At 29.0% G+C, this 22,430-nt stretch overlaps 1 protein-coding gene across 1 annotated transcript; it reads left to right on the top strand.

Annotated features, from left to right (window-relative positions):
- Positions 1 to 1,841: 1,841 nt before the first annotated feature.
- LOC129987694 (zinc metalloproteinase nas-13-like) lies at positions 1,842 to 21,065 on the top strand. The gene is made up of 7 exons (XM_056095645.1): positions 1,842 to 2,094; positions 3,389 to 3,461; positions 4,070 to 4,113; positions 6,399 to 6,483; positions 8,015 to 8,138; positions 17,921 to 18,099; positions 20,839 to 21,065. Exons 1-7 carry the CDS (start codon positions 2,077 to 2,079, stop codon positions 21,063 to 21,065), a joined length of 750 nt encoding a protein of 249 aa, XP_055951620.1. The 5' UTR covers positions 1,842 to 2,076.
- Positions 21,066 to 22,430: the final 1,365 nt, after the last annotated feature.

The following is a 22,430-nucleotide window of genomic DNA, read 5'->3' on the forward strand; positions in this document are numbered from 1 at the left end:
AATAGTTTTTTTTTTGAATAAAAATTGTTAGAAAATAATTCTGTGAAAATTCCTTTAATAAAGGGTGAGAATGCCAAAACAGGTAGAACAGAACTTCTTCTTTTTTTTTTTTTTATGTGAGTACGCTTGAGTGTGAAAATGTGAACTGCTAACAAAATTGTGCATTTAATATGAATTTAATATTTTTGCTTTTATTTCTGAAGATCAATAGCTAGCGATTAAACAAAGGACAGCCAATAACATTCTGATAACCAAGATTATTTTTCCATAATTGTATCATCCAATTAGGGAACAGAAAACAGTTTACTCCAAAATGACGTGCTTCAAGCAAGTATTTTTTATATATTAGACTTTGAATGTATTTATAGAAATATTAACAAAAATTATATATTAAGATGAGAAATAATGCACAGCAACAAAAATAAACACTAACAGATAACCAAAACGGAATCGAAAACGTAAATTAATTGTGAATATCGATTTTTTTGCATCGCGATTTATCGTGAACTATTACTCAAGATCATGATTTCGATATATCGATATTTTTTTGAAAACCTGCATAAAAAAAAAAAAAACGATTTTTTTTTTATAAGTTGAAAATCGGCAGAGCTTTATTTTTGAGTCCTTATTAATTTTTATAATTAACTAGCTGACTTTGGTAACAAACTTGTTCATCCGGAATATTGACTTTTTGTCATGAGTTTGTTGGCTATTAAAAAATACAGAAATATTTATTTAAAATGACATCTTGCTACTTGGTAAGTCAACTTGGAATTACTGCTTGTACAAATTAAAAAGTATACATACAGCAAAAAAAAAGCGGAAATAAAAATTATCTTTCGGAATTAGTGTCCAAAAAATGTATTCTTAATTTTAACTGTGACTAGATGGTTTGAAAGGAACAATGAAATAAATTATAATTCCCTCATAACAATAAGAAACACTGCTGCAGATGATATATCGTATTGAATTTTAAATTAAAATTTATTAAATCGAAAAAAAAATTATTATTAAAAAAATTAAATTATTTTTAAATCGAAAAAAATTTATGCGAAAACAAAATTGATATTTTTGAAAAAGGTATTTTTTTAGATTTAAGGGTAAAAATTAGTCTTTGTGAGAATACTTTCAGAAGAAAAAGCTGAAAATCACTAAAAAAAAATTACTTTAATTTTAATTAACATAATATAATTAGCTTTTGGATTGCCAAAATTTGGCAGTGATATTCTTCTGATCTTGGTGATCCTATATGTCAGATTTCATAAAGTTTGAACAAAGCTTGTAGAAATATATACAAACATAAATATTTATTTATATAAATAGTCATATTTTGGGACAACAAATAGCATTGTTTCTTCATGTAATTTAAAATTAAATGATTAAACAAAATTTTAAATAATTTAATACTTAAAAATTATTGAATTCCTGTTAATAATAATGGTGGGCATCCAAATTTTCATTTAAAGAAATTTCTTTAAAGCATTTGTTGTTTGGAAAGACTGTAGCAATGTATGCTGTAAATGAAAGAACAAAAATAAATGATTTAAAAGTCTTCTACAAATAATTGATGAAACTTGCTATTTGTTTGAAAATTTCCTATGATTGTCCAATCTACATGCATTGCAACACGCTTCCATAAGAAAAATTTTGAAAATTAAGTAAATAAAATTAAGTAATTTAATAAAGTTTATGTACGTAATTTCTAGAAAATTTTTTTCATATTTTGTTATTTTTACAATAGAACGAATTCTCATGGAATGAACTATAAACTTCAAATAAAAAAAATCAAGCCACAATGCATCTTATTTCTGTCATAACTTTCAATAACCTTGAATAATTAAAGTCATAAATTTTGAAAGAGCAGTTTCAATTGTCACTGGAAAAAGGTTTATGATCATTAGTATGGGAAATAGAGCAGCTGTGCATATTGTCCAATCACACAATAAATTTTCAGAATTGGATTTCTACTTTTTCCTTTAAAAATTTTACTTTAAAAATCTAACATAAAATACAAAGAGCTCTTAATAGTTTTCTCGTGTTTGCACATTTCTCTTTGATTGTTCTCTTTAAGGAACAATGAAGGTATTTAGTAAGGTAAGTTTTGAATTTTTCAAATTATTTTTTAAAATACTGGCAATGGTAGTTTTAAGTTTATTGGAATTTTAGACAAGAAAATAACATTTGACTTTTGTTTCTACAGACATTAAGAAATTGTTTAAAAAAATTTAAGCTTTCTTTGACCGTTTTACTTTCTCATAAATGAAATATTCAATGTAAAGTTATTTTAATCGTCCAAAAAATCTCGATATGAAGATTCTGATTAATAGACAAATCTTAGACAGAAATTTTTTTTTCCGAATTATATTGTTTATCGTTCTGTCAGTGAATAAACTTTGAATGGTTACTAAATACGATTCCTCGAAAAAATCATTAACTACAAGAATGAAATTTAATGATTTAACACTAAAATTTTACGCAGAAATGAAGCCTTCTTACCAGCCATTTGTACGCTCGTGCGTATAAGAATACAAGAACACAAAATCGCAAGAAAGTTAAACTGATAATATTTAATGTACAATTTAATTATAAGAACTGGAAATGCGTGTAAAATTTCAGAAGAAATACATCAATAGGTTGATCTTCATTAGTCTCTCCATTCGGATACAAGTAAATGCGAGTACTTAAAATTAATTAAATAAAGGAAATCTAATTTATGATCTTATCGTTGAATATTCATATTAATATTTAATTTTGAATCTGTTTAAAAAACGCTTAATTAAATTAAAATTCCAAATTAATATAATATTCTAAATTATTATAAGGAGGAAAAATGTTCTCTCCTTGAATTTCTCTCAAACGTAAACAGTCTAGTACCTACATTACTAATTTCCTTCTAAACTCATCGGCATTCCCTGACACGATGAGCTAATAGGCAAATAGTTGGCTTGGGTTGGTTGTTCGGGTTTTTTTGGCGCAAGAGCCATGTTTGGCTATGCTGCGCCAAGCAGATGGTAAAAAAAACAAAAATAATTTATATAAACACACATGTTAAGATATAAAAGCCAAATGTATCAAAAAATGGGAAAAATGAAAGTGCAGAAATATATAAGGTAAATGCATTTATAAAAGAAATACTGATTCGAAATACGAACGTTACAATGAATTGGTGTGAATTGTCGAATGTGAACAGAAGTTAAAAAATGCTAAATACAACTATACAAACCAATGGTTTTTAAAAATTTAAAAATGTTTGGGTGGAATTTTTCACCCACCAGGTCTTGTAGAATCCACCAGGTCTTGTCCCACTTGGCTTGGGAAGTGATGCTTTATTTTTGGGAATTGCAGGTTTTTGCTTTCTTATTATAATAATTTGATATTGTATTTTTAGATTTATCGATACTGGATTTTTTGTGGATGCATTTATTGCACAGCGTCAATGCCAAAGATAGACAACATGAAAGGTATTTATAGAAATTTGAATGAATTTAAAGAAGCAAATTTTATTTTCTATTGTGTTCCCTTCATGTGGCAGACAGATAATGCTCTCAAAAAAGAAAACAAAAATATCGTTTGCGTTAAATTTGCAAACTTTTCCTTTATCTTTTAATTTATTTAGAAACTTTAACTTTTAACTTTAACTTTTCATTTATTTAGAAATTTCCAATACATTCCCTATTTCTTTTATTAATGTAGAAGAAATAAATTGCGCACTCTACATCTTTCGCTTTTGCCGAAGTAAAATAGAAAAATCAGTTTTTAAAAGTGATTATTAATTATTAAAAGTTATCTGTTATTATCAGTTATTAAAAGTTATCAGTTATTATCAGTTAGTTAAAAATCAGTTATCTTGCATTCTGTATTTTTTACAGAAATAATGTGGGAAAATTTGTTATTCATATTATATATTTTTTCATTGAAATTATGTGGAAAATTTGTTATTTATATTATATTTTCTGTTCTTTTTTATGAAAATAGAAAAATTGAATAATCATTTTACACTCTCTCTTAAATTAGATTTTTTTAAAATTGTTAACATTGACTATTCATTGTACATTTTCTCTTTCTTTAGGATCAAAAGAAGGCATTAAAGATGCATTTGAGTATGAAGCAAATGTAAGATTAAATTATAAATTTTTGCGAAATATATACATTTATCAAAATTATTTTTATTTTAAAAATTATTTTTAAAAAATTCATTGCTTATTATGATGATTTTGTCTGTTGAAAGGAAAAATTTTAAAGAAAAAAATTTAAATTTATTAAAAATATTATAAGTTGATGACATTTTTTCTTCTTGATTTACTACATATGAATCTCCCTGCATATTAGAATAATAATACTTTTTATTGCTTCGTCTTTCTTCTTATCAGTGGTTATGTAATACGATGTACGACAGGAGCTATTGCGCATTTGAGGGCAACATGTAAATAAATATTGCAATATGGCAAGGCACACACGTACCCTTTATTTGATATCTTATACTGCTTTTATGTCTTAAATCAGACAACAAAACACAGCAAAAGAACGATTGTTATACGAAAACGTTTACAGGTTTGCAATTCTTAAAACCTTCTAACACGAATATTCGAAGGAACGATTATAATATAATACAATGTGTTTGCGTACGATATTCTTTAGAGAGTAAAAGTTTTTGGAGCGTATATGTGTAGATATTTATTAGTTAGATGAAATATAAAATAACGAAGTAAATAAATACATCATAAATTTAATAAGCAATATTTAACACTATTTAAATTTAGCAAATTATGCTAACGAATGCGAATGAATATAAGGAAAATTTCAAATGTAATTAAATTAATCAAACTAACTGTGTGAATTAATAAGGAGCAAAGTAGCTACATAATTATTTAATACAAATTATTTCAAATAGCCAAAGAATTTCTCTATATTCGAAATGACGTGAATAATTTTCGGTTCATTATGGGAATAATGATTGAATCTATTGCAAATTCTAAACTGCTCGTTATTTCATTTAATGATATCAAACACCAGAACTGAAACTATACTTTTGAGATAAATGAAAATAAAATAACGCTTCTGCTGCCATCTATTGTAAAAGAGTGAAACTAATTTCCATCATCTATTGAGTTAGCTCTATGGAATGTATATGTCTTTTTCGTTATCAAATAATTTTGAATTTTTGGCTTCCGATGTATAAATATCAATTTGCCTGATTTTTTAATTGATTTAATATATTATCGACCATCCGTAATGAATAAAAAACAAGTTTTTTAAAAGCATTTTTAATATAATTTTCTTTGAATTCGTTTTTTTTCTTTTAAAGATAAATAGATAGTTTTATGATAAAATTGTGAGAAAAGAAATATCAGCTATTTTATTTTATTGTATTGTATTTTCAAAATAATACTGATATTATTAAAATAAATATCAGTTTCTATAGATTTTTTTTTCATTAAAAATTAATTTTCATTTATACATTTTGTTCACTGAATTGACATAATTACACTTTCTAATCACAAAAAGAAATCTCTTTGGAAGTGTATCAGTTTTTTAATAATTATAACTTTAAATTAAATTTATATTTTTCATTAAATGTTTTGATTTCCTTTCTGTACAGAAAAATTCCCATGAAACAATAAATATAAAAAATACTGATTAATTTTTAATATAAATTGTTGATTAATTAATTCTTAATCTGAAAGCATATATTTCGTTTAGAGATGCATTTTGTATTCATTCAAAACTTTCGACTTAAATCTTATACTGAAATATTGTTCAATTTATTCTAGAGTAAATCTCAGAATTAGCATGAATTTTATTTAAAAAAAATAAAGTTTAGAGTAAGATGGTTTAAATTCAATTTGCTCAGATGTTAAAAATTGTAGCTTATTTCGTAGCATTCATAAAAATCTCACACTCAATTTTTTATTTACTCAAAAATAATCTGTTATAGTGTTGACATATAGATGGCGCCACACATCTATAAAACATATAGATGGCGCCACGTATAGTATAATCAATATATTAAATATTCGTAATATTAAAATGCATAGTTGACAGTAATCGTAAGTTCAAGAAATTAGATATAAATTCTAATGGGTATTCAAGAATTAGGTAGAAATTCAGACTATTTTCTCTTTTTGTTTGTAAATTGAAAATAAAAAGAAATGTTGAATAGTATAATCTGAATTAAAGCATTAAGTAAAGAAATAATTAACTTAATGAGTAAAGTCTAATTTGAAATAAATATATCTAAATACGGTTCTTTCAAAAAACTGAATAATATATATATGTATATATATTTACTACTCCTGCTCAGAAATCTTTCTTACTAATGTTATCTCGTTAAAGTTATTACTAGTGTAATATTGTTAAAATCTAAATATTGTTTGTTCAATAATAAAAAATTCAATTAGCTTGCAGAGAAACAGTTTACAGAATCTCTTCCTGTGTATAAATGGACATCAAATCGAGTACCTTTTGTAATTTCAAAGGAAATGTGTAAGTATGTAATTTAGATTCTTGTATTGCAATATATTATTAAATGTATGACTGATTAAATTTTTAACAAAATTTGAATCCTTTTTTTACTAATTTAAAACTCAAGAGATAATTTTGCAAAACAAATGAGCGACAAATGTTTATCTCCTTACTATTAATTTTTAACTGCATATTCAAATGAATAGTAACATATTTTTTGATTTGTAAATTTATATAATTCTATAATTTTAATTTCTGAAAATTAGGAATAAAAGCAGTTTTAACACACTGATGTTTGGTAAAACTCAGATTTCAAGAATTTCAGTAGATTCCTATGTATTTCAGTTTGTTTTTAAAAACCTATCAGTTACATCATAAATTTTCATTACATTGATAATTTCTTTGACTTTAAACTGCAGTCTCTGGGAAAAGCAGCATTGGTATTGAGATTTGATTGAAAAAAATTGATCTAAATCTGTGGTAGTACCGTTTTTGGGATCGGGCAGTAAGACGAACGTCCGATTCCAGCTGATTCAGAACAACAGTGAAATTCCTGCAGATCAGTTCTGCCATGACAGTTCAATACTTTCGCGGTAATTAGTTGAGTAGTTTGAGCGTGGATTGCCTGCTTAATTGTCATCCACTTCATTTGACTACAGCTTAAAAATATGAAATATCTTACGGTATAATGCAATGTAATGAAATGACAGCAATTTATAAATGACAAAAGTTCAATTTTTTAAAGCCAAAAATGTTTACATTTACTCTTCAAACTCTTTAAGCAAAACTATACACATATAAAGATCATGAAAAGTGATAATGTAGAAAAATCATTATTTTATTTAAATTACATTTGCTCAAAATACTATCGACAACCTTTTCTAAAAGTGGCGATAGCAATATTGGTCGCCAAAGAAAGCTAAATGACCTCGTTGAAATTATGTTACTTATCGCGAATTTTATGACAAGATAGAAATATCTCAGGAGTATTAAAGCAAGAAACAGTGATAAGTAGTTGCCACATTTGCACTCTCGCCTTTCATTTTCCTCATTTATGCATGGTCTCTTAAAGTCATATTGTTGATTAGAGACCTCATCTTAAGAAACATCATGACTTTCAATTAATGTTAGCGATTCTCTAGATTTAAAAGTCAGATAGGGACAGTGATGGTAAAACTACAAAAGTTCCCAGTTATTGTCCCAGTGTAAGCTAAAATCCCTTCCAGAGGAATATTTAGTCTTACCAGATAGAGCACTTTGGAAGTATGTTTGTATGCAAAGAGGTTAATTTCATCTGATTATTTAGATAATGAAATTATTATTTAGATTTATAATTTTAGGCAGCAAATATTTTAAAATTCAATGAGACCTCAAATAGAGAAATTTAAAATTTTATATATATTTAGCGGTAGTATTAAAAAAATATGATAAAATTATTATTCTAGACAATGAAATGCAGTGCATTTTAGTCTTTTCTATCTATATATTGAATGACATAAAATTTAAAATTTTTATCAGATCCTTTATAGTTTCTCGTCCCTTTTCTATACAGCACCAAACATGACATCAACAATTTTAGAAGCTATAAATTCATGGAACAAGGATTTTGGAAATTGCATCAAATGGATTCCTCGTAGGTTAGAGAGGGATTACGTCTATTTTACCAATGGTTCATTGTAAGTAAATTGAAGAATATATCAGTAATACGTTTTAATTTTTCCAAATAGTTTACATTTTCTAAACGGAAATTTCATGGCTTTTTTTTCAAATTTTATAAATCTTTATGAATATTTCAAGGAAAATGCACTGCCATCGTATATTCAATTAGGTGTTATGATAATAGACATTTGATTGACTTAACTAGAAATTTTGCATATAGAATAGAAAAGAAACAAAATGTAAACCAATTATAGAAGAAAAGCCTTGATTAATTGTTCGATTTTTCAAAATTGTTCTGATATTCAAAAATTTCTTTGCAACTGGAAACAAATTATATGGAATTTCTTAGAAATTATAAAATTCATATTCTAAAACATTTATGCATATTTTAGAGTTCCTAAAAGTTAAGAAATGGTTCTTTTTATTTTTGTAATTTGTTTCTATTAATAATATTTTATATTTTATTAAGAAATGAGTTTACTCAATAGTTTCCATTAATATTATAATTTTACATACTTAAATCATATTAAAATAAGACTCGTGCAATTATGGCCTTTTTACCTAAATACCAAAATTAATTTATACACATTTCCTTTAAAGGCTGTCATCTCTTAAATACTTCGATTTAAAGTAATTTATCAATTGGTACACATGATTTGTCCATGCTTTCTACTAATTTATATTTCAAAGTAATTTATCAATTGCTACACATGATTTGTCCATGCTTTCTACTAATTTATATTTCATTCGCTTCCTCCCTTATTGTACACAGAATCTCCTCTTCTGTATCTCCTCTTTGACTTCTGTTACAATCTTATTTCTCACAATTCTCACATGCCACTTACGTAACAATTCTGGAGTTGCTTCAAAACAGTGTGTTAACAAAACTAAACTCATTTTATATGTTAGTTATGCGATTAAAAAACAAATTTTATATTTCTGAATCAGTATGTTTAAATTACCTGATTCAATTTCTGTTGTTTTTCCGATATTACTCAATAATGTGTTTGTCTTCATATTATTATTTCAGTATAATAAAAATAATAAATAAATAAAGTAAAATTTTGCTGAAATGAAAACAAAAAATAAATGACTGGTTTTGTATTCAATTTAAAAATATTCATAACAATAGGTATATAAATTTAATAATAAATAATTTAATACTATAATATTTTAATTTCTCGTTTCAAAATTTTTAAAATTAATGAATTTCGTTATTAGCTTAGAATTGCGAAAGAATAAACTGACATTGAAAAACTATATTAATGAATCTTTGAAGTTACAACTGTTAGTGACTGTAATTCTCTACAAATAATTACTCATTTCTTTCTGGTGAACACCATTTTATTTCGGACACATTTTTTGTGCCACTTCATGTAGACTGTTACAGATTAGGACACCTCTCACAGTTGGATGCCTCGTGTCCTCTCAGAATCGTTCTTACACACACTACGTTCTGATACAAAAAAAAGGAATTAACAGAACTTTGTACTCAACAGATACGCCATCTATCGGCGTGAAGCTGTAACATACTCCCCACCTTGAAACCCCAAGGTTTCAAGAGATTACAATGCACAATATTACAACTTTCACACAAATCTAGTAAAAAACATACAAGAAACATAATAATCAATATCTTTAAGAAATAACAAATCAAAGCTTACAAATTTCAACATCAAATATTACAAATTAATTATGTTCCATAGGCAATACACAAATTTTAGAAATGGCTCTTTTACAAGTACTAGACTGTGTTTTAATCTTAACAACACGAATTTTCTTATCACCATAATAAATTTTAATTATCCTATTCATAGCCCATTTATAACAAGGCAAATTATCTTAAATTAATAACACTAAATCTCCTAATTTTACATTATTTTTGTCAAACATCCATTTAGATCTCTGTTGTAACTGACTTAAATAATTACGATGCCAAAATTTCCACATATATTGTACAAGTCTAGTTACCTTTTGCCATTTCTTGAGATGACTTTCTTTTAAATTTGTCAAATCAGGCTCACTCAAAGAGGTTAAAGACCTATTTATTAAAAAATGTGCAGGAGTAAGAACCTCAAAATCGTCCTCGTTAGCTGACAAGGGGCAAAGTGGACGAGAATTCAAAATTCCCTCAATTTGCACAATTACCGTTAAGAACTCTTCATAAGTTAAGTTTATTCCCTTAACAACTCTTTTTAAATGGTATTTAAATGACTTTATAGCTGCCTCCCAAAGACCGCCAAAGTGTGGGGATCTAGGTGGAATAAATTTCCACTCAATACCTTCTGAAGCTAAATAGCCTGCCAGCTTTTCATCTGGTTTTCTAACCATTTCATGAAGTTTTTTAATTTCTCTATTAGCTCCTACAAAATTCTTAGCATTATCTGAAAATAGTTTCGCACATTTACCTCTTCGAGCCATGAATCGTTTTAAAGTCGCTATAAAGGAATCAGAAGTCAAATCTGAAACAATTTCTATATGAACAGCTTTAAAACAAAAACATACAAAAATACAAATATAAATTTTTTGTAAAGCACCTTTACGCTGAGCCTCATTCTTAATATAAAACGGCCTACAGAAATCGGCACCAGCACAATTAAAAGCAAAATCTGGAGACACTCTTTCCTTCGGCAAATTGCCCATGATTTGAGAAGGTGCAATTGGTTGGGCCTTGAAACAAATGATACATTGATGAACGATTTTTCTGCAGCTATTACGTCCATTTAGAGGCCAAATTTTTTCTCTAATAAGATATAGCAAGGAAGACGCACCAACATGTAAATATTTATTATGAAAATGTTCTATTATAATTAAAGTTAATCTATGGCTTTTTGGCAAAATTATTTGATGCTTTTTATTAAAGTTAAAATTACTATTACCCAACCGTCCTCCGACTCTTAACAATCCTTTAGAATCCAAGAAAGGATTCAAAGTTTTTAATTTACTACCAGGAGGCACACAGTGGTGTTTTTGGAGACTACTGACGTCTTTGGCAAACTCTTGGATTTGGATATTTTTAATTAAAAATGTCTCTGCATAGTTCAATTCCTCAGCATTCAGTGGACCTGTTGTCTTCACTGCTTCTTTTAGATTCTTGACAAACCTGAAAACATAACTTAAAATACGAACAATTTTACTATAATTATTACTTATATCTAATATGCACTGTAAAAAACTAGGAATATTACAAATGGAAAGATTAATCATAGGATCATTATTCAGTTCAGAGTTCCTTGCAGTTCTTTTCACCTCAAGAAGATATTCATCATCTGAGACACCAGGATCGTCATTGAAGTTTGGACAGCTACTAGATGAAAGAAAAGACGGTCCATTCCACCAAATGTCCAACTGTTGGATCTTTGAAGGGAAAACTCCTCGTGATATCAAGTCCGCAGGATTCTCAGCAGTATTTACATAATGCCATTGGAAGTTCTTAGTATACTCTTGAATCCTAGTGACTCGATTAGCCACAAAAGTTTTCAACGATGTAGGTGGAGTTTTGATCCAAGCACGCACCACAGTGGAGTCCGAGTACAAATGTACTCCATCAATGTCTAGTTGCAAGGATGACAGAACCTTAACGGTAAGCTTGGAAAGCAAATCCGCTGCACACAGCTCCAAACGTGGGATACTAATTTCTTTGATGGGAGCCACTCGAGATTTGCTGCATAAGAGTGACACCTTTATCTCACCAGACCTTGACAAAGACCTGGTGTAGACAGCACAACCATATGCATTTTTCGAAGCATCTCCGAAGCCTATCAGGTCTACTTTCAGAACTTTAGAACATAACACATGACGATCTATGTTTACATTTTTCAATTGACTGAATTCAGAACTAAATTTTTCCCACTCTCTATTTAAGTGTAGGGGAACTTCATCGTCCCAATCAATTCTCAAAATCCACAACTTCTGCAAGAACATCTTCACTGTGATTATCAAAGGTCCTAAGAGGCCTAAAGGATCAAACAATCTGGATATGTCCGATAGCATTGTTCTTTTTGTTGCAGGTCTCACAATTTTTTGAACACTAAAACTAAATGTATCCTTTTCAGGATTGAATTGTAATCCCAAAGTTTTTAAAGTTGCTGAGTTGGGGTTATCGAAATTGTATTCTCGGTCCGACGTTGGTACATTTTGTAAAAAACAGGATTATTTGAGCTCCATTTGTGAAGCTCCATACCAGCTGCTTTTAACAAATGTATTAACTGGTCTTGTAGTTCAATGGCAGAAGATAAATCCTCGGTACCACTGAGTATATCGTCGACGTAAAAATCTTTGCCAGTAGCAGCGGCTAAAGGATAGTTGTTCTGCTCATCACAGCATATTTGTTTTAGTACTCTGGTCGCCAAGTAAGGAGCGCATTTGGTTCCGTAGGTAACAGTGAGCAACTTAAATACACGTAAATTCTCTTCCTCTAAATCCTTCCATAAAATACATTGTAAATCACACTGATCTGGATGTATCCAAATTTGACGATACATCTTTTTTATATCGGCGGTGAAAACTATAGAATGTTTTCGAAATCTCAACAAAATAGCGAACAAATCATCTTGGACAACAGATCCTGAATACAAATTATCATTAATCGATTGTCCAGATGACGTTGCCTCTGATGCGTTAAAAACAACGCGTAATTTTGTAGTACTACTTTCTGGCCTAAAAACGCCATGATGAGGCATAATGTACCTTGGAGTTTCGCAAGTTGCCTGCATATGCTCCAAATTCTCATACTCAGTTAAAAATTCGCTGTATAGTTGCCTATACTCTGGTTCTCTCTTCAAACGTTGCCAAAGTGAATTAAATCTTTTAGTAGCAATGTGTTTTGATTCGCCTAAACATGGGGGGTCTATTTTAAACGGCATTTTAACAACATAGTTTCCATCGTCATTTCTGAAATGTGTTTTCATGAAATGATCTTCACATATAAAACTCTCATCATTTTGTAATTTATCCCCCTCAACATCTTCAATTTCCCAAAATTTCCTTAAATTTGCATCCAAATCTTCTATTACCAACCCACAATGAACAGTAGTTTCGTTTTCTATTGGAACACTTCCGGTAGCAACAAACCCAAACACAGTATTTTGAAAAACAATGTCTGTTCCCGGAAACCTAATTTGACCCGATCTTAAAAGTTCATAGAATATTTGGGCACCTAATAAAATATCCACTTCTCCAGGTTCATTGAAACTCACATCCGCTAAATTGAAACTATCTAATTCTAGCGTATCAATGTCAAATTGTTTGGAGGGGATACTATCTGTTATATGCGGCACTACCAATAACTCAATTCCCTTTTCAAAGCTTTCGCTAACGTTCGAAATTTTTGTTTTTACGATCCAGTTAATAACAGAAGAAGATTGATTTAGTCCAGAAACCACAATGTTTCGTCTTTCTTTTTTCAAATTCAGTTTATCGGCTAACCGTTTTGAAATGAAATGACTCATACAACCACCATCCAGCAACGCACGTCCACGCATAAACATTCCTACATTATTTTGAATCATTACATTTGCAGTACTTAATAAAACCATTTTGTTTAGATTTATGTTGGTAGCAGTGAATGAATGCGTACTGTTCGCAGGTGACTCATTCGTCAGTTGTGAAGAATTATGACTAGGATTTTCAATTCGCGGAACGAATACATTTGACCTTGGATTTAATCCCGCGTTAGAATTTTGCGAGCGAGTTTCAGTTTCGCTTTGAATATTTCCGAAGTGCAAAAGAGTGTTATGTCGTTTTTTGCAAATGGAGCAACTGGATTTTGAATAACAGTTAGCAATTTTATGGTGATTTAAACAATTAAAACATAATTGCTTATTTTTAACGACCTCAATTCTCTCATTAACAAGCATATTTTTGAAAACAGTACATTCAGGGAATGATTTTCATTAGATTTACAAATTACACATTTCGGAGTTTTAACTTCCGATACAAATGCTTTTTGTGGACTGTATTCTTTACGATATTTTTGAGAATGGTTTACAATTTGCGGTCGTGAAAACACATTACTATCGTTTTTGAATTTTGAGGATACATAAATATCGCAATGCCTGGCCAAATCTGGTGGCACATACCAAGATTCTCCTTGTTTCACGCCAATATGAATTTGTAGTTCACGATCTAATGAATAAAATATTTTTTCCGAAACCATGAGTTCACAAACTCCCTTAAAATCATTTACCTTTCTTAATTGACAATAATAATCAAAAGCTGCACTAAGTCGCGATGCAAACTGGATATAGCTTTCGTTTGGACGTTTTTTCGCTTTACGGAAATTATTTAAAACTTCTTGTGGGGTGGACTGAAATTCTTTTAACATTAATTCTTTTAATTTGTAATACATACACAATTCATCTTCATTTAAATATATCATTAAATTGGTAACTTTTTCACCTAAAATATTTAATAGGATCTCTGATTTGAATTGTTCTGGGACATTTTTGGTTTTGAAAGCTCTTTCAAGCGATTGGAAAAATAAATTATACGACTCTGCTCGTGTAGGAACAGGAATAGTTAAAGTTTTGACACTTTTTATCAAACTTTCTAAGCTAAAATTAGAATCAGAATCTCTATTTGTTACATTAACCTTTTGTGTTACATCTTTTGTTAAATTCGCAAGCTCAAGTTGTTTTTCTAATTGCGCGAGTTTAAGTTTTTCCAATTCTAGTTTCTGTGCTTCATTTTTCTCGTAATCTTTTTTCCTATCAATTATTGACTCAACTACAGTTTTTACGAATTCATAATTATCTTTATAGATCTCGCTCTTTTCAATTAAATCTTTAATAGTAACTACTTTGGCACCTGCAGGAATATTAATTTCTAGTTCCTCGGCAACTTCAATTAATTCACTCTTTTTAAGTTTTGAAAGCATTTTGAAAAGAGAACTCTGAATATATGCAACTCATAAAAACGAAACTAATACACAAATTTAGAAAACAAAAGTATACTCACAATTACCCTGAAACCAAAACGGACATAATAATCCAATCATCGGATAGTCCAATCATAGGAATTTACACTTTATATCCATTGGATATCACTCTAAACGATTCAGAAATCACTGAGAACAATATCAAGTAAACACACGCGGCAAAACAGAAACACTTGCCGACTTCTCAAAACTCTCGATGGTTCAATACTCCGGCTCGACGGACCACTTAATGTAATTCTCTACAAATAATTACTCATTTCTTTCTGGTGAACACCATTTTATTTCGGACACATTTTTTGTGCCACTTCATGTAGACTGTTACAGATTAGGACACCTCTCACAGTTGGATGCCTCGTCTCCTCTCAGAATCGTTCTTACACACACTACGTTCTGATACAAAAAAAAGGAATTAACAGAACTTTGTACTCAACAGATACGCCATCTATCGGCGTGAAGCTGTAACAGTGACTATTATTAATCTTTTCAAAATTAAAATAATCATCTTTCCAGCTTTAATTCATAAAATGAAAAAAAAGTTACAGTTTTCACTGACTACTTCAATGACTGCACAGTGATGTCATAAATACCAAGCGTACATAAATGCTCATTGTGGCATTCAAAAATAATATGAGCCATGTGCATCACACATGTGAGTTTTTCTCAGAACTCACTGTAGGATATATGGTGGTCATTTTCCAATTCGACATTGTTAGTCGCCAATTGTGAAGAAACATGATCTTTTAATGTACTCTAATTTAAAACAAAATCACAAGGAACTAACCAGCCACTTTAATGATTGATCTATTCAATTCACTTCCAAACCGTCATTATATGGCTCATGCATTTTTCTATGCAATTCCATGCAAATTTGTTGAAATTGGTTATATGGACAAATTTCAAATTTCGTTTCCGATTTTTGTAAAAAAGTGGATAGAAATTTCGGTAAATCGATATCATAATACCAAGTTATGCATGTTATAAATACTTCAAATCAATATATTTAATATGATAATATATTTCATATATGATAAATAATTTTATTTTTCAAACCTTAATTTATTGAAGAATTAAACCTATAAGTTTCCAAATTTATTTTTACTTTACCTTGTCAAGCTTTATTATGTGTTCGTTAACCTGCGCAAATATCAGCGTATTCCCAAATAGCGCTGTATTTTCCTTTCTCCTTTCTTTCCGGATCACGTTCGGTAGAAATAAAAATCACGATTTTTGGTCACTCATTCGGTCATTAAGCTAAGGATTGAATATCTTAATTTAAATCCTTTTGTCGAAAATAAAATAAATTTTTGTATACCCAGACCACTATCTGAACAATGATAACTTGTCATGTAATCAATTTATAAGCTAAATATTTTCTGTAAGCTAAATAAATTATGTTAAGCTTCAGTTTTTTACACCTCTTATTGTTTCGATTGTTTTTGATTACAAATAAAATATTACACTCAAATAGATTTATTTGATACATAAATTCCAAATTCTTCTTCTTAAAGGGATAAAAAAATAGACTTTTCTAGAAAATCCTTAGAGCTTTTCTTCTTCCAAATTTCCCGCTTCAATTCTAAATTTTTAATCATGTAAATGGAATATTTAGTTTACAGGATAGAAATAATCTTTAATACTCTTTTAAAATGGGATTTAAAAAGAGATGAGAATACTTTTATTCCGTCAAAAGGAGTTCGAATGTAAAATGTTTAATATTTTTCAACTTTTTTTGAAGATAACTACTCTTTTATTAAATAAATAGCAATAAGTCCATTTATTGCACAAGAGAAGATGCAATGATATAAAATTATCCTGTGCTAAACATATTCATTAACCTTCCCTTCCTTAATTCTTCTAAAATACTTTTGAAACCCTATGCATCTAGCCACTGACTTTGTACGAGTACTTAACATGAATTAAACTTTAATTTTTATTCCTAATTACCATTCCGAAGTGGGCAGAATAAAATACAAGCAACTGATTGTCTTGAACGAAGGAAACTGCTTGGGTAGAGGAATCATCTAATTATCTTGAGCGAAGGAAACTGCGTGGGTTGAGGATTCATCTGATAATCTTGAACGAAGGAAGCTGCATGGGTAGAGGATCTTTATCTTATAGTAAATATTTCTGAATCATCCTGCATATAGCCTTTTCATTTTATACTAAACAGGAATTAAGCTTTAAATGTGCATTCATAATTGTCATTCTGAATTGGATAGAGTAAAATATAAGCAACTAATTGTTTTGAATGAAGGAAACTGAGTTGGTAGAGGAATCATCCTTAGGTTGTACTAAATCTTTGCATATAGCATCTTGCATATAGCCTATTAATTTCATACTTAATAGGGATTAAGCTTTTAATTTGTATTCATAGTTTCAAATAAAAGCAGCTAATTATCTTGGACGTAGAAAATTGCATGTGCGGAAGATTCATCTATCTTATCTAATACAAAATCTTTCTGAATCATCTTGCATATAGCCTTTTCATTTTATACTAAACAGGAATTAAGCTTTAAATGTGCATTCATAATTGTCATTCTGAATTGGATAGAGTAAAATATAAGCAACTAATTGTTTTGAATGAAGGAAACTGAGTTGGTAGAGGAATCATCCTTAGCTTGTACTAAATCTTTGCATATAGCATCTTGCATATAGCCTATTAATTTCATACTTAATAGGGATTAAGCTTTTAATTTGTATTCATAGTTTCAAATAAAAGCAGCTAATTATCTTGGACGTAGAAAATTGCATGTGCGGAAGATTCATCTATCTTATCTAATACAAAATCTTTCTGAATCATCTTGCATATAGTTTATTGATTTCCTATTCAATAAAGATTAAGCTTTTAATTTGTATTCATAGTTGCCATTCCGAAGTGGGTAGAGTAAAATACAAGCAACTGATTGTCTTGAATGAAGAAAACTGCATGGGTAGAGGATTCATCTTGCATGAAATGATGCACGCCGTTGGATTTACTCATGAACATAATAGGGCGGATAGGGACAAATACATTGAAATACTGTTTCTTAATATTCCTTACGGTAATGTATGTGTTTCTATTTCTTCATTTATTTATCAATTCATTGAAGAAGAAAATTATTTAGTACAATAGTTATCGATAATCTAATCAATATGTTCATTCAATCATATTATTGACTTTTTCGATTAAATATGAAGAAATAGTGAGACTTGTATTAAAGTAAATGCAAAGTTTACAAACGTAGGTTGATGACTGTAGTAACATCTATTCGGTCAAGGAATGCCATTAACAAATAAATATAAAGGATAAAGCCAATAGAGTTTGCATTTTTTATTCATATTTTTGACAGTTTATTTTTGGAGAAAATTCTTGTTTAGAAATTTTTATATCCCATAGGGGTAGAGTGCCTTTCTATGGCCCTAATGATAATCAATAGAAAAGTTCAAAGGAGTAAAATTGTTGAGAAATATTAATTGAAAGAAAAAGGGTTAATTAATTAATTTAGGGCCCACTTAAAATAGGTGAAATTTTTACCCTCCAGTGCTCTTAGCTAACAATTGTTAAATGATTTCGCAAAGAATTGCTTGATACATTTGGACCTTGGATGTTTTTTTCATATATTCTCTCAATAGAAACACAAATGCAGACTAGTTTTTCCTAAAAGTCAGTCCTGAATTCTATACACATTCATAAAAATGATGGTAACTAACTTTTAATGTCTTGTTGCTTGGTTACTCTGACTAAAAGAAGGTTACAACTTTCTTTTAATCAGAGTAACTCAGAGAGTTTCTTTCTTTTGGTAACTCGAATCCTTGGTACATGGACTTGCTTACTCATACGATAGCAAGTGTGATTACATCCATCGCCTGAGTTTGAATCTCAAAATACATATATTTGTTATTTAAACTTATTCATTTTTTATATTAATATATAGGAAGACTAAAGACTATTAATTAGAAATGCTTCAGAGGGGGTAAAAAGATCAAAAAGAAACATTATCAATCTGAAATATCATCTCCAGAAAGTTCAAGAAGGTTTTTAAGAAGTCAACATTACCTAAAATGGTTGGGAATATTCATTAGTCACGATTTAATTAATGAAATAGAAGGAAAATGCATTGAATGACGTCATAATAGATGCTCAAATTCTTCGCTTCTATAAATGGTGGATTGCGAAAACATCGTATCATTTGTCACCTGATAAGTGGAAATTTTGATTTATCATCATTTGATGAAGATTGATAACATTCTGAGAAGAATTTCAAGAGAAACTCGTCCACATTTGTATTTCAATGGAGAAAAAGCGAAGAAAATATTAACAATGACACAGACTAGACTTACTACGAGATCAACCGTTTTAGAATAACCATTTTCAAATACTCTACAGAACGAAACAAAATGAAGCATAATGAATGGTTTATGTTGTATGAATCAAATCGATCGACGTTGTGGCATGAATCAAATCGATAAACACCTGGTCAACTGTTTCTGAATGGGCATTCTAACATTAATTAGAACATATCGATGCTAAAGTCACGTTTTTTAGCATGAAGTCTGAGTGGCCAAATCAGAAAATACATCCTTTCCTCATGGACAAGCTCTACTTATGGCGTAATTTATCACAAGTTCTTGTGAGATAATGAATTCTCAACATATTTTCCATTTTCTCAAAGCAGTTAGTTAATGATTTTATTAAAACACTGCACAAAAAGGCAAATTTCTTAGTGTCTAGTAAATTTTTTTACCGATGATGTTGAGAAGTTTGTATATTACATGCAATACCTCACAAATTTCCAGTCGAATAAATTATTTATACTGTTGATTTTGGAAATTCTTATCATATGCGATTTCACATGAATATCTAATCTTAAAAGAAAGTGAATTTTCTTATTGCGTTTAGAATTCTGTGTGCTTATAAGAAATGTTTAAAAGAGTCTAAAACATCCCTTATCTATGTATCATCAAGTGCCCACTTTCAAATTTTTTGAAGACGAAAAACCTTGCTTCTTTCTATTCTCTCTAACAGTCCTCTAACATTCAAATCAAAAACATGTTGAATTTTTTTCACTCATTCCGAAAAAATGCTTTTCAACTTTTTTCGTTCAAAGTTTTGTTGCAATTCAATTTATTACAAGCGACTTCTGCAACTTCAGAGCCGCTCAAGGATTTATCAATTGTTTAATAAACTCTATCGATGTTTGAGTTTATTATTTGTTTTATTATTATTATTATTGTTGTTTTATTATTATTATTATTTCAGATGTTAATTGATATGTTCACTGCCGTTTTGATTTTTTAACAACAGTGAATTTTATTTTTTCTTTCTTTATTATTTTTATTCTTTTAGTCATTTATTTTTCATTTTTTTCTGTTATTAGTATTACAATTTTTATTCCTTTGCTCCCTTTTCCCTGTGTTTTCTATCATTTTATCAATTTTCTTCTTAATTTCTAATTAAAAAAATATTATTATTTTTCTCCCCCCCCCCTTCTTTTTCTATATTTTTTTTTTGTTGCATCCAATATATTTTGCCTACTCTCATTTTTTTCTTTTTTTTTGCATGGTTTAATTTTTTGTCAGCGAAATTCCAATTTTCTTTTTGAGTAAACATTAATGAGCTCTTTCCCGGCATAACACTTTTATTGGCACACACGCTATATCCATCAATCTCACTAGTCTTACCTATGTTTTGTTTATAACTATCAATTGAAAATTTATAACACTTTGTCCCTTATATGTATTATTTTAAAATTGTCTGGTTTACATATTATTTATATACTATTTTTTCCATGCGTTTTCAGAATGGCGGAATCAATACAAAAAGGAATCATTGGATGCAATGATGGAATTGGGACCGTATGATTATTATTCTGTCATGCATTATGAAGTTCAGAGTCCAGATCGAAATAAGCCAGCTTTTCGAGTCATCCCCAAAACGATCGATGTTTCGAAGATTGGACAGCGCGACGTTCTCTCGGAAATGGACAAATTAAAAGTGAAACGTTTGTATTGTCCTTCAAAGTTATAGTTAATTTTGCTTTTAAGATAATAAAAATGAAATAAAGTTTAAATGCAGGTATTCATTTTTGTGTTCTAATGTTATTTTTATATCATATGCTTTAGAAATTTCAAAGGAAAAAAAATATGTGAAACGGTCTGTAATCAGTTTGTAAACATTTCGAAATTTGTATCAATGTTCCAGAATGGTTCTGCAATTGCAATGATAAAAATTTCTTTTGGGAAAAAATACCAATCTTGGGAAAATATCGAATTTTATTTGTTTGGCCTTTTTCATTGATCTAACCTTTATACTTGTTGCGTTAGTATTTGAAAGTTATTTTGATTTTTATTTACAAGAACAAATAAAGGTGAGCACGAAGATGAAGAAAAATCATTTTCATATAATAATTTTGTATGATTCTTTCTGGATAGCAGATCTTTCTCCGTCCATATTTTCCAAATGTGCTAAAACTTCCTATTTATGTATCATGGAGATTTCAAATCTTTTTGTTGTTATCATTAAATTCATAATAAAAATGCGCATGAAAAAAGTCTTCAACGATTTATATAAAAATTAAACATTGTTAATTATCAATCAATGTCCAAATATCAAATATAAAAAAATTATCAAATTAAACGTTGTTAAATGTTTATGTTTGTTAAATGTTTCATTCGTATTTGCAATATATTAGACTGAATTGCCTTATAGTTTTTTTAAAGAATACATCTTTCTTTTAAAAACTCAAATTACTCTATACTTAGGTCAAAAAATGATGATATGTCTACGATAGATATATATTCGCATAAATTTGCATTAATTCCGACCTTAACTTTAGATATTATGATTGATTTAAATGCAGCATTATATATGCGCAATCGTATTTGGCCTTATGTTTAGTTTGTCCTACTTATCTACATAATACTTAATGACGTGTAACATCAATATTTAAGACTGATTGATCAGCTTATAATCATTGATGGATGGATTTCTTAAAGACAGCGCATCCGCCATTTATTCTGTTGAATTTCCAAATGGCTCATTTAAAGAAATATTATCATGTTACTCTAAAACAGTATTACTAGGTCTCATATTAATAATCCAAATAATTAATCTCAATAATTCTCAAATAATTAAATAAGTGATGATATTCAATTCAAGAATTCAATATGAGAATGAAATAAGTGAATTCAGTATGTGACGTGTATGATCGATATGTATGATCCATTATGAGTACCCACATGATTCCGCAATTTACCAAGCACTTCACTTTAATTATGATGAGTAGTATGAGATAAAACGTTATATTTGTTGCATCATAGTCTTATCTGACATTGCGTAAACTCTCCTTACTTACCTATCTAATACTGAATGAAACAAACATGATCAGTACTT

The sequence above is a fragment of the Argiope bruennichi genome, chromosome 10 (assembly GCF_947563725.1).
Source record: "Argiope bruennichi chromosome 10, qqArgBrue1.1, whole genome shotgun sequence".
Taxonomy (NCBI): Eukaryota; Metazoa; Arthropoda; class Arachnida; order Araneae; family Araneidae; genus Argiope; species Argiope bruennichi.

Coding starts and splice junctions, on each gene's coding strand:
- LOC129987694 (XM_056095645.1), top strand. Junction 3,462..4,069: donor AAAGATAGACAACATGAAAG/GTATTTATAGAA, acceptor CTCTTTCTTTAG/GATCAAAAGAAGGCATTAAA. Junction 8,139..17,920: donor TATTTTACCAATGGTTCATT/GTAAGTAAATTG, acceptor TTGTATTCATAG/TTGCCATTCCGAAGTGGGTA.